Source organism: Berghia stephanieae, chromosome 3 (genome assembly GCF_034508935.2).
Source record: "Berghia stephanieae isolate SIO BIC M18660-M18661 chromosome 3, UCSD_Bste_1.3, whole genome shotgun sequence".
Classification (NCBI taxonomy): Eukaryota; Metazoa; Mollusca; class Gastropoda; order Nudibranchia; family Aeolidiidae; genus Berghia; species Berghia stephanieae.
In genome coordinates, this window is record NC_088362.1 from 107,177,812 (window position 1) to 107,195,311 (window position 17,500).

Below are 17,500 nucleotides of genomic sequence, written 5' to 3' on the forward strand. Positions count from 1 at the left end.
ACAGTACTATCATCACATCACCACCACAACCACCAGTACTATCATCACTATCAACCACCACACACCATACTATCATCACTATCAACCACCACAACACCAGTACTATCATCACTATCAACCACCACAACCACCAGTACTATCCATTCACTACACACCACCACAACCAACCACCATACTATCATCACATCACCACCACAACACAGTACTATCATCACTATCAACCACCACAACCACCAGTACTATCATCACTATCAACCACCACAACCACCATACTATCATCACTATCAACCACCAACCACCATACTATCACCATCAACCCACCCCACCAGTACATCATACTTACACCACACCACCATACATATCAATCACCACCACAACCACCAGTACTATCATCACTATCAACCACCACAACCACCAGTACTATCATCACTATCAACCACCACAACCACCAGTACTATCATCACTATCAACCACCACAACCACCAGTACTATCATCACTATCAACCACCACAACCACCAGTATCTTACATCCACATCAACCACCACACACCACCATACTATCATCACTATCAACCACCACAACCACCAGTACTATCATCACTATCAACCACCACAACCACATACTATCATCACTATCAACCACCACACCACCATACTATCATCACTATCAACCACCACAACCACCAGTACTATCATCACTATCAACCACCACAACCACCAGTACTATCATCACTATCAACCACCACAACCACCAATACTATCATCACTATCAACCACCACAACCACCAGTACTATCATCACTATCAACCACCACAACCACCAATACTATCATCACTACAACCACCACATACAACCACAGTACTATCATCACTATCAACCACCACAACCACCAGTACTATCATCACTATCAACCACCACAACCACCAGTACTATCATCACTATCAACCACCACAACCACCAGTACTATCATCACTATCAACCACCACAACCACCAGTACTATCATCACTATCAACCACCACAACCACCAGTACTATCATCACTATCAACCACCACAACCACCAGTACTATCATCACTATCAACCACCACTACCACCAGTACTATCATCACTATCAACCACCACAACCACCAGTACTATCATCACTATCAACCACCACAACCACCAGTACTATCATCACCATCACCACCACTACCACCAGTACTATCATCACTATCAACCACCACAATCACCAGTACTATCATCACTATCAACCACCACAACCACCAGTACTATCATCACTATCAACCACCACAACCACCAGTACTATCATCACTATCAACCACCACAACCACCAGTACTATCATCACATCAACCACCACAACCACCAGTACTATCTATACACATACACCTATCTCACATCACCACCACTACCACCAGTACTATCATCACCATCATCACCACCACTACCACCGTACTATCATCACTATCAACCACCACAATCACAAACACTATTAGAACAAACCGGCTACAAAAATTACTCACACATACCAAATCCAATCGTATATCTACTCACCCCAAAAACACACACATACACAACACAAAACATGAAGGCAACCGGATGTTCAGACCATCCCCTCCACTAACCTGAAACAGGGGCGTCGCCCAGCCGTGACTAAGTACCCATTTACTCACGCATCAATGGAATTACGCGTCAAAATCTTAGACTTAGATTTCCATTTATTATCCAGGAAAGAGAGACTCACATCGCATTTCATATTTTTATATAGAATAATAACATGACAAATAAATTCTAGTGTTAGAATGTTTGTTCAAAACAATAACCTTAATCAATACTATAATTGGTGCCTCATTGGTCCAATATCTCGTCTAGTAACAAATTCAATCCTTGATGAACGTGGTCAGTAACTGGATTGGTGACAATGATTGCAAAAATGTCGCCTTGGCATTATGCCCTTTGGTAAAGCACATTACACACACTACCAGTCCACTCCACTCTGAATGGTGACCTTTGACCTCCCAGGGTGAACGGAGAGGTCACTTATGCTGGGTCTATTGTAACACAAATGTTTGTGTTGCTCTCTGTCTTTGTTTTGGATTGGGATCGCTATGGGTTTTCCTGGTGCTGGGAGGGATAGTAAGCTTAGACGAAAGCAGTTTTATATGTATAATTCCTTTTTAAGAGAGAGATTAACCTTTTATTGTGCGGCTATGTGGTCAAGTGGTATGATACTAGCTTTCAGATCGGAAGGTCATGGGTTCGAGCCTCGCGCTCGGCGCATAGTTGAGTCCTTGGAAAAGGCTCTTTACTCACATTCTTTCACCGTACTCAGGTGTAAAATGAGTACCTGGCCGTTAACAGCGTTGTCTGTGTCCAAAAATTGTAATATCGCCTAACAGGCGTCATGTCCCGTCCTACATGTTAAATGTTGCTGTTGACCAGGGACCCCCTGTAAAGCACTTTGAGCACATTTAGTGGATATTGCTCTATATAAAGCTCAATTTATAATTTATTATTATTATTTCTTGTAAATCATCTGTCGATTACGCACTATTATAGTTGTTAGTTTTGAATATATTGAGAAAAATAGGATATGGAGAACTGTTGTGTGACCGCTCGCTGTCCTCTCTCTCCCGGCCAGGCGGCGGGTGCCGTGTCAATTGGATCCTGAGTGTTACACTGACCCCGTGATTTTTATTCTCTGTTTTCATCTGGCACTTTTCCATACCCTATTCTTCTCATCATTATCGATGCAAATGCCCGCTCCATACTTTTCCTGAATTTTGAATAGGGAATGAGATTAGCGGAAGAGTAGCGTCCCTTGATTGGACGTCACCTTACAGAGAGAACGTCAACATGGTTTTGCGCATGCGTCTCTCTCGTCCTCGCTTTCGGTGAAGTGTCTCATGCCGCTTTCAACGGAAGCGAGGACGAGAGACGCGTGCGCACAACCAATATGAGGTTCTCTCTCTAATAACTTTTCCGCCGGTGACGTCCAATCAAGGGACGCGACTCTTCCGCTAATCTCATTCCCTATAGATCTACTTGTTTCAATAGAGGGATCCTTTTCGTGTGCCTAAATAGGACATTTAGGTAAAATCAAAATAGACATATTGGTGGATTTGTCCTAGGATCCACTGTTTCCTATTTGAACTAGTCCCCTTTTGTCTCACTTTGTCTTTGGTACTTTAAACTTCAGACCTACACAGTTCCCCCTATCCTCCTCCTTTTCACTGGCATTGAAATGACTTTAAAGTATCACTAGGCCTATAATAAAAATAAAAACCCAAACCACTCTACCCATGGATGAATGGGTATCTGGCTACATGCAAGGATGGATACTGTAAGAGAACTAAAACATTCCAACCATGAACATCCTGTATATTTAGAAAATTGAACTGAATACTTTGAAACGCATTAAACAAGGTTAATAATAATAATAATAATAAAATAATAATAATAATATAATAATATAATAATAATAAAATAATAATAATAATAATAATAATAATATAATAATAATAATAATAATAATAATAATAATAATAATATAATAATAATAATAATAATAATAATATAATAATAATAATAATAATAATATAATAATAATAATAATAATATTTAAAAAGATAATAAGTGAATAATAATAATAGAAGTGTTTCTTTCATAGCGCTAAACGCCGAAGCCTCAAAGCGCTTTACAATATACTTATCAAACCACAAACACACTCGTACCTAGCCAAACAGACACACACAACAGTCGCACACACTAACTATCCAAGTTTTACAAAATGAAATTGACATTCAACAAAATGGAATAAAAAAAATAAAACGTATAATTTACTCATCAATAAGAAAATGCCTAGGATGAAAATTTCTGGAAAAGATGAGTCTTTAGATTTTTCTTCAAACTTTCTACGCTGCCCGAGAGCCTTACTGACATATAACCTTATATTTACTTTTGTATGTACTTAATAGACAGTATGACAATCTTAGAGAGTTCGTACTTGGCTCTCTCTCTCTCTCTCTCTCTCTCTCTCTCTTTTGTGTGTTGGTGGTGTGTGTGTGTGGTGTGATATACTTGACGTAGCCTCCCACACAGTCTCGAAGAATTCTATTTTGTGCCCACTGCACATTCGTCGTTGTTGACCATCTGTATATCGTCCACTTCTTGTGGCTCTCTGCCTCTTTTGCCTCGCCATGCTCCATACATCCTCTCTATTGTGTGTCTTAGGTATTTGCTATAAACAATAAAGATATATTTAGATGTGGTTTCAGAGATGGGCTACGTGTTTAGTTAAGTAGAGTCTAACCTAATCCATATCATGTCCATACCTATTGGGTGTATATAATATGAAGCTTGGTAAAATTGAATTGAGCAGGTGAATCGTAATTTTTCTAAGTAGATTTTATATATCTACACTTTAATTACTCATTGACTTCATAGTGGTTTGGATAGGTCATGCTTATGCCATGAGATCTCTCTCTCTCTCTCTCTCTCTCTCTCTCTCTCTCTCCCTCTCTCTCACACACACACACACACACACACACACACACATACATACATACATATACAACGAGAATGAGAAGCAGTAGAGAGAGAGAGAGAAAGAAAAGAGAGATAGATTGATAGATAGAGATAGATAGATAGTAGTAGATAGTAGATAGATAGATAGATAGATAGAAAAGAGGAAGAAAGATAGATAGATAGATTGATTATATTATATATATAATATATATAGAGAGAGAGAGAGAGAGAGAGAGAGAGAGAGAGAGAGATGAATTTCTCTCATAGATAGTTATATAAACAGCATAATCGAGCTTTTCTATCTAAATTGACTAAACGTTTTCTTATTTTGGATCTGAGACTGTTACATCCAAATTATAGTCTATTCATTAATTATGACAGCGGACTTGTTATAACAAATCTCTCAAACGCGAAACTTCAAGGAAGCGAAGGGTCATCTGAATCTACCGATATGCCAGAAAGAAATATTTCCAGCCAAAATGAGGAAAAGATTTTCGTCAGTGGACGATGGGTTTGCCCAGGTAATCTATCGCACGATACCCAGTATCGACCAGCTCGTGTCATAAAGTCAGTCCGATTAGTTACCGACGCGAGCGCCACCACGGCCGCCATCATAAAAGACCTTCACAGTCAGTCAACCAAGAGGAAAATCCCATGAACTCTACTTCCGGTGTGTGGTTCGACGTCAAAGAAAATAACTCTTTGCTCAATCACTTGAAAATGGGACGATTTAAGAGGGGCATTGAGAGGTTGTATTTAAGCGTGGTCGTTGTTGGGATTTGTTTATGTTTTGTTGCTTTGTTTTTAGATCTCCTTGGTATCAGTTGTTTTTATTTTTCTACGTGAAATGTAAGTCAGTAATATGTTTCAGACGACAAGACCGACTGGGCCCCAACTTTTTTTTTCTCTTGAACAGAACACGGCTTTTGGCATTATAAACACATAATGCTCATAAGGGACAAATATAAGTTATTTAAACTCTCCTTGTAGGAATGTTATAATACGATTTATGTCCGCATTTATTGACTACGAGGAAGAACCTCATTCGTTTGACCTTTCGCTGTCAGGTAATTTTGTTAAAAGAGTGTTACTGGATGGATATGACGACTGGTTCGTTTCAGCTGATGTACCCTCAATAATGAGAGCACAAAATGTGCTTCGTTCTGTTGCATCCTATCAAAATTAAATGACAGTGTCATGTGGATACAGAATGGATGGCGCTCACCTCTTTAAAATCAGAGAAAAACGACGACTTGGCAAAAGATCTTAGTCGGGGTGGCTAAAAAGTCAAAGTCGTGGGAACATCTATAAATGAACTCTACGCCGGTGCAACATCCCTGGTAGACGAAGTACAGAATCATCTCGAGCCCTCTGTGAAACTGCAGGAGGAAGCTGTCATTAAAATGTTTAAATTGAGCTTTATATAGCGCAATACCCACTAAATGCGCTCAAAGCAACATTTAACATGTAGGACGGGACATGCCGCCTGTTAGGCGATATTACAATTTTTCGGACAAAGACAACGCTGTTAACGGCTAGGTACTCATTTTACACCTGAGTACGGTGAGAGAATGTGAGTTAAGAGCCTTTTCCAAGGACTCAACTATGCGCCGGGCGCGAGGATCGAACCCAGGACATTCCGATCCGAAAGCGAGTGTCATACCACTAGACCAGATAGCCGTCATTGGGGATAAGTAGGAATGAAAACGAATTCCAGATAATAATTAAGGAAGAAGTGTTGGCATTATCTTACCGACGCCAATGGTGTAGTGGACAAGAGCACACACAAAGATAAAATAAAAGCGCTGATCTGGTCTAGTCCTGGGTTCAAACCCCGGGGCAGGAATATTTTTTTTTCAATCAAAAAGGCACAGCTTAGAATGTAAGCAGTTGAGGACCGAAACACTTATTCGGGGGGAGGGGGGATTTCTTCTCTGACGACTTTCTGCTGTACTTGCTCCATGGTTCTTGCCACTGATGTCAGTCAGTCAAAATCCCCAATATTCAATAGTAGACCTTTTTTAGAAGACGGTATAAGACTCTTTGACAAGGGAAGTCATATAAATCCGTTGATATTTGAGGTATTTAGATAAATGTTTCCACACCAATATGAAAAAAATAAATATTTGTTGTGATCGGCTGTATTGGGTCCTTTTCGGCTTTCAATGCGGCTTATGTCTGGCTTCTTCTTCTTCTTCTTCTTCTTCTTCTTCTTCTTCTTCTTCTTCTTCTTCTTCTTCTTCTTCTTCTTCTTCTTCTTCTTCTTCTTCTTCTTCTTCTTTCTTCTTCTTCTTCTTCTTCTTTCTTCTTCTTCTTCTTCTTCTTCTTCTTCTTCTTCTTCTCCTTCTTCTTTCTTCTTCTTCTTTCTTCTTCTCTTCTTCTTCTTCTCTTCTTCTTCTTCTTCTTCTTCTTCTTTCTCTTCTTCTTCTTCTTCTTTCTTCTTCTTCTTCTTCTTTCTTCTTTTCTTTCTTCTTCTTCTTCTTCTTCTCTTTTCTTTCTTCTTCTTCTTTTCTTTTCTCTCTCTTCTCTTCTTCTTTTCTCTTCTCTCTTCTCTTCTTCTTCCTTTCTCTTCTCTCTTTCTCTTCTCTTCTTCTTTCTTCTTCTTCTTCTTCTTCTTCTTCTCTCTTTTCTTCTTCTTCCCTTCTTCTTCTTCTTCTTCTTTCTTTCTTCTTCTTCTTCTCTTTTTTCTTCTCTTCTTCTTCTTCTTCTTCTTCTTCTTCTCTTCTTCTTTCTTTCTTCTTCTCTTCTTCTTCTTCTTCTTCTTCTTCTTCTTCTTCTTCCTCTTCTCTCTTCTTCTTCTTCTTCTTCTCTTCTTCTTCTTCTTCTTCTTCCTCTTCTTCTTCTTCTTCTTCTTCTTTTTCTTCTTTTCTTCTTCTTCTTCTTCTTTTCTTCTTCTTCCTTTTTCTCTTCTTCTCTTCTTCTTCTCTTCTCTTCTTCTTCTCTTCTTCTCTCTTCTTCTCTTCTTCTTCTTCTTCTTTCTTTCCTCTCTTTCTTCTCTTCTTTTTCTTCTTCTTTTCTTCTTCTTCTTTTTCTTTCTTCTTCTTCTTCTTCTTTTCTTCTTCTTCTTCTTCTTTTCTTCTTCTTCTTCTTCTTCTTCTCTTCTTCTTCTCTTTCTTCTTCTCTTCTTTCTTCTTCTTCTTTCTCTCTTTCTTCTTTTTTTTTCTTCTCCTCTTCTTTCTTCTTCTTCTTCTTCTTCTTCTTCTTCTTCTTCTTCTTTCTTTCTTCTTCTTCTTTCTTCTTCTTCTTCTTCTCTTCTCTTCTTTTTCTTCTTTCTTCTCTTCTTTCTTCTTCTTCTTCTTCTCTTCTTCTTCTTCTTCTCTTCTTCTTCTTCTTCTTCTTCTTTTTTTCTTCTTCTTTTCTTCTTCTTTTTTCTTCTTCTCTTCTTCTTCTTCTTCTCTTCTTCTTCTTCTTTCTTCTTTCTTCTTCTTCTTTCTTCTTTTCTTCTTCTTCTTCTTCTTTTTCTTTCTTTTTCTCTCTTTCTTCCTTTCTCTTTTCTCTTCTTCCTTTTTTTTCTCTCTTCTTCTTCTCTTTTCTCTTCTCTTCTTCTTCTCTCTTCTTTCTTCTCTCTTTTCTTTCTCTTCTCCTTCTTCTTCCTTTCTTTCTCTTCTTTTTCTTCTCTTCTTCTTCTCTTCTCTTTTCTTCTCTTCTCTTTTTCTTCTTTTCTCTTTTCCTTCCTCTTTTCTTTTCCTCTCTCCTTCTTCTCTTCTTCTTCTCTTTTTCTTTTCTTTCTTCTCTCTCTTTCTTCTTCTTCTTCCTCTTTTTTCTTCTTCTTCTTCTTCTTCTTTCTTCTCTTTTTCTTTTCTTCCCTTTTTTTTCTCTTCTTTCTTCTTCTTCTCTTCTTCTTCTCTTCTTCTCTCTTCTTTTTTCTTCTTCTTCTTTTCTTCTCTTTTTTCTTCCCTTCTCTTTTTCTCTTCTCTCTCTTCTTCTTTTTTTTCTCTTCTCTCTCTCTTCTTCTTTTCTTCTCTTCTTTCTTTTCTCTCTTCTCTCTTCTCTTCTCTTCTTCTTTCTCTTCTTCTTTTCTTCCTTCTTCTTCTCTTCTTCTCTTCTCTTCTTCTTCTTCTTTCTTCTTCTTCTCTTCTTCTTCTTCTTCTCTTCTTCTTCTTTCTTCTTCTCTTCTCTTCTCTCTTCTTCTTTCTTCTTCTCTTCTTCTTCTTCTCTTCTTTTCTTCTTCCTCTTCTTCTTCTTTTCTCTTCTTCTTCTTCTTCTTCTCTTCTTTCTCTTCTTCTCTTCTTCTTTCTTTCCTCTTTCTTTCTTCTCTTCTTCTTCTTCTCTTCTTCTTCTCTTCTTCTTCTCTCTTTCTTCTTCTTCTTCTTCTTCTTCTTTTCTTTTCTTCTTCTTCTTTCTTCTTCTTCTTCTTCTTCTTCTTCTTCTTTTCTTCTTCTCTTCTCTCTCTCTCTTCTCTTCTTCTTCTTCTTCTTCTTCTTCTTTCTTTTCTTCTTCTTTCTCTTCTTCTCTTCTTCTCTTCTTCTTCTCTTCTTCCTTTCTTCTTCTCTCTTCTTCTTCTTTCTTTCTTCTTTCTTCTTTCTTCTTCTCTTTTTCTCTTCTCTTTTCTTTTCTTCTTCTTTTCTTCTTCTTTTCTTTCTTCCTCTTCTTCTTCTTCTCTTCTTCTTCTTTCTTCTTCTCTTCCTCTTCTTCTTCTTCTTTTTCTTTTCTTCTTTTTCTTCTCTTCTCTTCTTCTTCTTTTCTTCTTCTTCTCTTTCTTCTTCTTCTTTTCTTTTTTCTTCTTTCTTCTCTTCTTCTTCTTCTTCTCTTCTTTCCTTTTCTCTTCTTCTTCTTCTTCTTTCTTCTTCTTCTTTCTTCTTCTTCCTTCTCTTCTTCTTTCTTTCTTCTTCTTCTTCTCTTTCTTCTTCTTTCTCTTTTTCTTCTTCTTCTTCTTTTCTTCTTCTTCTTTCTTCTTTCTTCTTCTCTTTCTTTCTTCTTTCCTTCTTCTCTTCTTCTCTTCTTCTTCTTCTTTCTTCTTCTTCTTCTTCTTCTTCTTCTTCTCTTCTCTTCTTTCTCTTCTTCTTCTTCTTCTTCTTTTTTTCTTTCTCTCTTTTCTTTTCTTCTTCTCTCTTCTTCTCTTTCTTCTTTTCTCTTCTTCTCTTCTTCTTCTTTCTTCTTCTTCTTCTTCTTCTTTTTCTTCTTCTTCTCTCTCCCTTCTTTCTTTCTTCTTTCTTCTTCTTTTCCTTCTTTCTTCTTCTCTTTTCTTTTTTTTTTCTTCTTTCTTCTTTCTTCTCCTTCTCTTTTTTTTTTCTTTTTTTTCTTCTCTTCTTTTCTCTTCTTCTTCTTCTTCTTCTTCTTCTTCTTCTCTCTTCTTCTTCCTTTTCTTTCTCTTTTCTTTTTCTTTTTTCTTCTTCTTCTTTCTCTTCTTCTTCTTCTTCTCTTTCTTCTTCTTTTCTTCTTCTTCTTCTTCTTCTTCTTCTTCTTTTCTTCTCTTCTTTTCTTCTTCTTCTTCTTCTTCTTCTCTTCTTCTTCTTCTTCTTTCTTCTTTTCTCTTCTTCTTCTTCTTCTTCTTCTTCTTCTTCTTCTTCTTCTTCTTCTTCTTCTTCTTCTTTTCTTCTTCTTCTTCTTTTTTTTCTCTTCTTTCTCTTCTTCTTCTTCTTCTTCTTCTTCTTCTTCTTCTTTCTTCTTCTTCTTTTCTTCTCTTCTTCTTTTCTTCTTCTTCTTCTTCTTTTCTTTCTTCTTCTCTTCTTCTTTCTTTCTTTTTCTTCTTCTTCTTTTTCTTTTCTTTTTCTTCTCTTCTTTCTTCTTCTTCTTCTTCTTTTTCTTTCTCTCTCTCTTCTTCTTTCTTTCTCTTTCTTCTTCTTCTTCTTCTTCTTCTTCTTCTCTTTTTCTCTTCTTTCTCTTCCTTTCTTTCCTTCTTTTTTTTTTCTTCTTCTTCTTCTTCTTCTTCTTCTTCTTCTTCTCTTTCTTCTTCTTCTTCTTCTTTCTTCTTTTCTTCTTCTTCTTTCTTTCTTCTTCTTCTTCTTCTTCTTCTTCTTTCTTCTTCTCTTCTTCTTTTTCTCTTCTTCTTCTTCTTCTTTTTCTTCTTCTTCTTCTTCTTCTTCTTCTTCTTCTTCTTCTTTTCTTCTTCTTCTTCTTCTTCTTCTTCTCTTCTTCTCTTCTTCTTCTTCTTCTTCTTCTCTTCTTCTTCTTTCTTCTCTTCTTCTTCTTCTTCTTCTTCTTCTTCTTTCTTCTTCTCTTCTTCTTCTTCTTCTTTCTCTAATGAATCATTGTTTTTTTTTTTCGTGATTGCAGTGCATCTTTAAAGGCTTAACATTGCTCAAACACCAGGTACCTGCAGTTGGTTGTTTCAAAGGGGGAACGTCGTTTAAATGAGTGAAGATAATTATCACCCCTTGTAGATGGAGAAATATTGAATAGTTGATAACCGGACTGCCTTGTAAATATTTCATTTGACTTCATCTATAGGCGTCCTTGAAGCTCTTCGTGTTCCTTATCTCCTTTTTTTTTATTAAAACTATTTAGATGATATGGAAAGCTTTGAAGGAATTCTAGATAATCCATAACAATACTGTCATTATATTATAATGTTCTTGTAGTCTGTAGACAAATTTATTGATGTTAGCTTAGTCTCTTTTTAAGGTGAATGATAAAGGCAACCTTACCCACGTGATCAATGAACGGTCCCCAACAATCGGTTTATATTCTTAGCTTAGCCTTTAGCCACATTCGCTCTCGTCCTCTGATAAAACGTATATTTTTCATTTGCCCAGGAAACGTTTACTTCAAATATAGACCAAAAAGAATAACCACCAACCTGTCAAAGAGTCTCCAATTTAAGACATCAGTCTGAAGATTCTTTGGACTAATTAAGGATCATTTTAATCGATCGATATTCATCGTAAAGTTTCCTGGCCAAAACTGAAGTATTTATGATGGCTTTGAAATTACGATCCTCCAGAGCTGTGCAAAGCCATTCACATTTAAACAACTTTGGTTTACATTCAATACTGAAGCCGTGATCATTATCGATTGGATTAATTTGGAACGTGTTCAGCAAACACGTTTTTTCCTTTACAGATAAACGTGGTAACTTCCAAGCCACCAGTAAATTTGAACACTAGTCTAACTCATAATAAATTCAGAAAAATTGGTAAAGGTTATCTCAATTATATTTTCATTAATTATCATTTGGGAATACAGAACTTGCCTAGTTGTTAATTAGTACTTGGGGATGGTCAATGGCCGATATTAAAAGACTGCTGGTACAAAAGGCGCCTAACTGGCGACTTGCATTGATTGAAATGGAAATGAAATACTAAAAATAATTGAGCTTTATATAGCGCAATATTCACTAGATGTGCTCAAAGCGCGCAACATTTAACATGTAGGACGGGACATGACGCCTGTTAGGCGATATTATTACAATTTTTCGGACAAAGACAACGCTGTTAACGGCCAGATACTCATTTTACACCTGAGTACGGTGAGAGAATCTGAGTAAACAGCCTTTTCCAAGGACTCAACTATGCGCTGAGCGCGAGGCTCCAACCCAGGACCTTCCTATCCGAAAGCGAGTGTCATGCCACTAGACCACATAGCCGCACGTGGCCAACTTGAATAATAAATGAAGCATTCTGAGCACAACGGGCCAGTCTGTGAAAATTTATTGCATAAATATTGATGATCACATTTTAACATTTTGATCCCATTTTTAAAAAGTCAAACAACGTTATTTCCATTCTACCAGGGACTGGTTGGGCTGTTGTCCTCATCGCCTTCTACACCGACTTCTTCTACAACGTCATCATTGCCTGGTGCCTGCATTACTTTTTCTCCTCCTTCCGGGCTGACCTGCCATGGACATCCTGTGACAATGGCTGGAACACGGAACACTGTTTTGATGGAACTGAGAGTAAGACGACAAACGAAACCCTGTCGTCAAGCAGGTGAGAGAAGAAGAAAAATATGCTTATAAAGTGAACGTATAGTGCGTGGTCCTATTGGATCACCGCCTTGGGGGTGCCTTGAGGCATGTCACGTGGTAAATGGGTAATTGGATTCAATAGTCTGATGTCACGTCACCCAGCAACGGCAACCATATTGGTTCTAAACAAGAAAATCGGTACTTTTTATTCGTCATGCTGGCTAGAACTTTTCATATGTCTTGTGATCAGATATATAAAAGTCAAAACATGATCAGATTTATAATGTTTTTTTCCTCTGGCTACATTTTTATGCTCGTCATAGAAATATTTCATAAGGGCGTCCGCCATTGTTCCGATAGTTTAGAGCCAGTTACTAAGTTACTCTGCGTCATTACGGGGGAAGTGACGTCACGACTGTTGAAGCATATTCCGGCTGACCGTCACCAGAGCATCCCGGATGTTGAGCCGTTAAGCGGTGCCTTGAACGGCCCGCGCAGATGGGTGACTAAATGGCGATCTCACCCGGTGGCCGAATGGCTCTAGCCATCCCGGGCTCCACACTGCTATAATAATATTAGCGATTTGGCCAAGTGGATAAGGCACTGACCTTACACATGAAGAACCAGGGTTCGAGTCATGCTGTCATCATCTTGAAATGTTTCGCTTATTGATCATTATTCGGCGCTCCTAGTTATTTTGGTATTTTCTTGAGACAGAACCTAATGAAGAATTTGTCCTTATGATGATTAAAGGGACTTTTAAAAGTGATTTTTCAAACAGCGACTTTCTAAATGGACTTTTAAAAGTTTTTTTTATATTTATTCCTTAAGTTAAGATTCTTCTTCTTCTTCTTCTTCTTCTTCTTCTTCTTCTTCTTCTTCTTCTTCTTCTTCTTCTTCTTCTTCTTCTTCTTCTTCTTCTTCTTCTTCTTCTTCTTCTTTCATTTATTCACTCCTTCACACACACATACACTCACACACACACACACACACACACACACACACAGAGAGAGAGAGAGAGAGAGAGAGAGAGAGAGAGAGAGACGAACAAACTTTCTTCTTCTCTCTTATCACCCTAATTCCGTACCTTTTTATGTTCTATAATTCTATTTTCACCCCCACTGGTCACCCAACTACACTGTTCTTGATCTCCATCTTAATGCTACTTCGAGAAAGTCTCCTTGAGGTAGAGGGTACAAAGAAATTTTTAAAACGTTCTGTTCTGGATTTTAAACGTTTCACCCTGCCCGATCTAAAGGGACGGATGCTTGTATAAAATTTACGAAGTTTTGTAAAGTGCATTTGTAAAATTTCTCTCTTCAAAAATGATCGTACTTACTTCATCATGATTATCTTTTGTGATTTCTTAAACCAGATACTCTAATGGGACGACCATCGGTCTGGTCCCAATTCTGACCACAGCGTCGTCAGTGTTGAACAGCAGCAACCTCAACACAAGCAGCGTCGCCTCCGCAGCAGTCAACAAGTCCTTGCTCAAATCGGCTGCCGAGGAATACTTTGCGTAAGTTTTCACAATAGACACTTAGATAACCACGCCTCTCGGACAGTCGTCATAATGTAAACAATGGCAGTGATTGGTAAGCATGGCGAATTACACAGGTTTTACTATCGATGTTATGTTTCAAAGTAAAATATCGGCTATTTTACCTCTTCACCAATAGAACCAACACAGAAAACTATGTGTAAACTTTTATAATCTGATCCAGAAAATCATGTGATAACTAATCACCCATTCAGTGTTATAAAAACAATAACAATAATCAGAAAGATGTTGATTTCATTCATGTTATTGTTTCTAAACAAAGAACATGTTTGTCCGAGCACGTGTGAAGGTGTGTCACTCTTTCATCGTTTTGCTTGGTCAAAAATCTACTGGTTAATTTCCCACCACTACCATCATTATCATCATCATCATCATCATCATCATCATCATCATCATCATCATCATCATCATCATCATCATCATCATCATCATCGTTATTATTATTATCATCATCATCACCATCATTAATATCAGCAGCAGCAACAAGACCACATAGCCGCACAAAAAAGAGTCACGTAGCCTGGGAGGCGCTGTGATCATTTAATTTCGACACAATATTACCGGTCAATCATTTATGTGAGACAAGATATTGTGAGAAAATACGTATATGTATGTGCGGCTATGTGGTCTAGTGGTATGACACTCGTGTTCGGATCGGAAGGTCCTATTTTTGAGCATCGCTCGGCGCATAGTTGAGTCCTTGGAAAAGGCTCTTTACTCACATTCTCTTACCGTACTCAGGTGTAAAATGAGTACATTGCCGTTAACAGCGTTGTCTCTGTCCGAAAAATTGTAATATCACCTAACAGACGTCATGTCCCGTCCTAAATGTTAAGTGTTGCTATTAGCCAGGGACCCCTTGTAAATCGCTATGCGCACGTTTAGTGGATATTGCACTATATATATGCTCATTTTATAATTTATATTATTATAACGATTTTTCTCCAAGGACCGATATTTTCTCCCCCGTAAGGATATCAAACCTGGGACCTGCGTGTCTCAAGTGAATAACATTCCACTGGACCATCAGCCCGTAGGCTGTTTCATCATTAAAAAAAACATATTTCCATGATACGAATAAAGCTGACTTTATTTCTATTTTATCAATTTATTCTTCTATTTTTCTATATTTTCTCCTTTTTTTCTCATTTATCCATTTTTGCAATTGCGCGTCGATGTGCTTTAATAATAATAATAATAATAATAATAATAATAATAATAATAATAATAATAATAATAATAATAATAATAATAATAATAATAATAATAATAATAATAATCCGTGAATAAGCGCTATATATAAATTCACTTTTTGTTCTTTTTTTTGTTTTTGTTTTTTTGTTTGTTTTTTTTTTGCTTTAGGCGAGGCATGCTGCAATCTCACAATAGCTCTGGATTTATGGATCTGGGAACGCTGAACTGGGAACTCGTCCTGTGCCTGCTCGGTGTATTCCTCATCTGTTATTTTAGCATGTGGAAAGGAATTCTCGTGTCCGGGAAGGTAGGTTGCAGTGACACACACATTTTTATTCCAAGATGTTCAAAAATGTATTTTTGCGTGCATAGAGAGCAATCATCTTTATCACGTGGTTCTTTAAATTGCCATGTCTTATTAAATGTTCAAAATATTTCAACTTAACTTTCACTATCCTTATCAACATAGATTGATCTGGGGTTTTTTCTGGGTTTTTCAGGAATAATTGTTGGAAAAAATACCGAGAAATCAATTTTTTAAAAATCAAATTTTGGTACATTCAATCCTCAGGTCGTGTGGTTCACTGCTTTGTTTCCTTACTGTGTCCTGCTTATTTTGATGGTAAGGGGCGCTACTCTTCCTGGCGCAGGGGAAGGAATCAAGTATTACTTGACACCAAATTTTACCAGTCTTGCACGCGCACAGGTAAGACAAACAATATTTTGTAGTTAACCAGTTAATTGCCGTATAATCGTTTTGACATGTATTTAATAAATTGGTCTTCAATCTTCAATGGTTGTATTTGCTAAAGGCCCCACCGGCCCACTGCAAATGTTCAGTTCCAATCCAATCAAAACAGGGAACAGTCACAGATTAAGTAAACTTGACGAGCAAGTGCATTCAAAATTGTTTTGACTGGTTCCCATGCATTCAACGTCCGATATGTCCAGTGGCAGGACATTCCATTCGTTTATTGTTCGTGGGAAAGAGCTGTGTTTGTATGTGTCTGTTCTTGTAAATGGTTGTATGTATAGTAATGCATTGTAACTACGTGTAGGGTACTTATCTGATTTGCTTTTTATGTTGTTTGGGATGATGATGGATGAGTTGATGGTTTTGTGTAAGGTAACAATACGGGATACCTTGCCCCGGTTTTTTCAATGTTTCCATTCAAGTGATTGGAAGGAAGACATCACACAACCCGGGTCTCTGGATTTGTATCCGGTTGCGAATCTTGCAGGAGCCAAATCAGCTGTCGTTACCTTCATCGACTATACGGCAGCATTTGACACTGTAAGCCACACATTTCTAGACAACGCACTCAGCTCGGCTGGAGCATCGGTAAAACTTCGTCGCGTCATCCAAACCATCTTCGATGCAGCATCTGGATGCGTGAGAATTATAAACCTGGTGGAAATGAAGAAACCTCTGCAGCCTTCATATCGCTCGTGGTGTGCTCCAAAGCAATATATTTTCCCCACTTGCTTTCATTACCGGCCTCATGCAAATCTTCAAAATTCATGATAACCCAAATGCCGGAGTTACTGTCGGCTTGTCACCCAACCAGGTCTCGATAAGCTCCCTCGAGTACGCCGACGACGCTAGCCTCCTAGATGAAAACGTCCAAGACGCATCAGAACGCATAACCTCCATAGCAGCAGGATCGCGAGAAGATACAGCTATGGAAATCTCAATTTCAAAAACCAAAGCTCTGCACATCCACAAGGAAATCAGAGTCTCTGAAACAACAGATGACGACATTGCAGCTATGGGATTTAAAAACATATGTCCATCCTGTGCACGAAACTTTCCAAACAAGAGAGGCCTTGCTATTCACCAAGGCCGTTGGTGCGATGGATGAAAGACTGTAAGATCGCCCAAAGGATCTCTCGCGGACTTAACCGTCCAAAAACAGAAACGCAAAAATACGGAAAGCGAACTTCCTCGTGTGACTATCGAGGGTGTACAATTCGACAATGTCTACTCCTTTGAATACATTGGTAGTCGTATCCAATGCGATGGTGACGAGAGGGCTGATGTTGAATACAGAATGTCAATAGCACAAACAACATTCAACTATCTATCCCATATTATGTGGTCCGATCACTGTCTGTCCCGCGGAAATAAAATCAAGTTGTATGCCTCTAGTTACTGCTCTGTCTTCACACATGGTTCCGAGGATTGGCGACTTACAGAGGGTGTAACTAAAACTGTGAATGGCTTCAACAGCCGATGCCTTTCCATCATTAGGGGGAGAGGACTACAGAGAAACAGCAAAACGTCCCGAATTCGACCTGGTAGCTACAGTGATGAGACGCAGGCTCCGCTTTGCGGGGCATATCTTACGCATGGACGCAGCAGACGCCT

The 17,500-nt window shown here is 38.0% G+C and overlaps 1 protein-coding gene across 1 annotated transcript in view; it reads left to right on the plus strand.

Annotated features, from left to right (window-relative positions):
• Positions 1-17,500, plus strand: part of LOC144969108 (sodium-dependent dopamine transporter-like) — a 142,880-nt gene that overhangs the window by 82,735 nt on the left and 42,645 nt on the right. The window contains exons 6-9 of the mRNA XM_078908166.1: positions 12,198-12,396; positions 13,750-13,896; positions 15,301-15,439; positions 15,704-15,838. Coding sequence (XP_078764292.1) covers positions 12,198-12,396; positions 13,750-13,896; positions 15,301-15,439; positions 15,704-15,838 — 620 coding nt within the window. The remainder of the gene's footprint in view (positions 1-12,197; positions 12,397-13,749; positions 13,897-15,300; positions 15,440-15,703; positions 15,839-17,500) is intronic.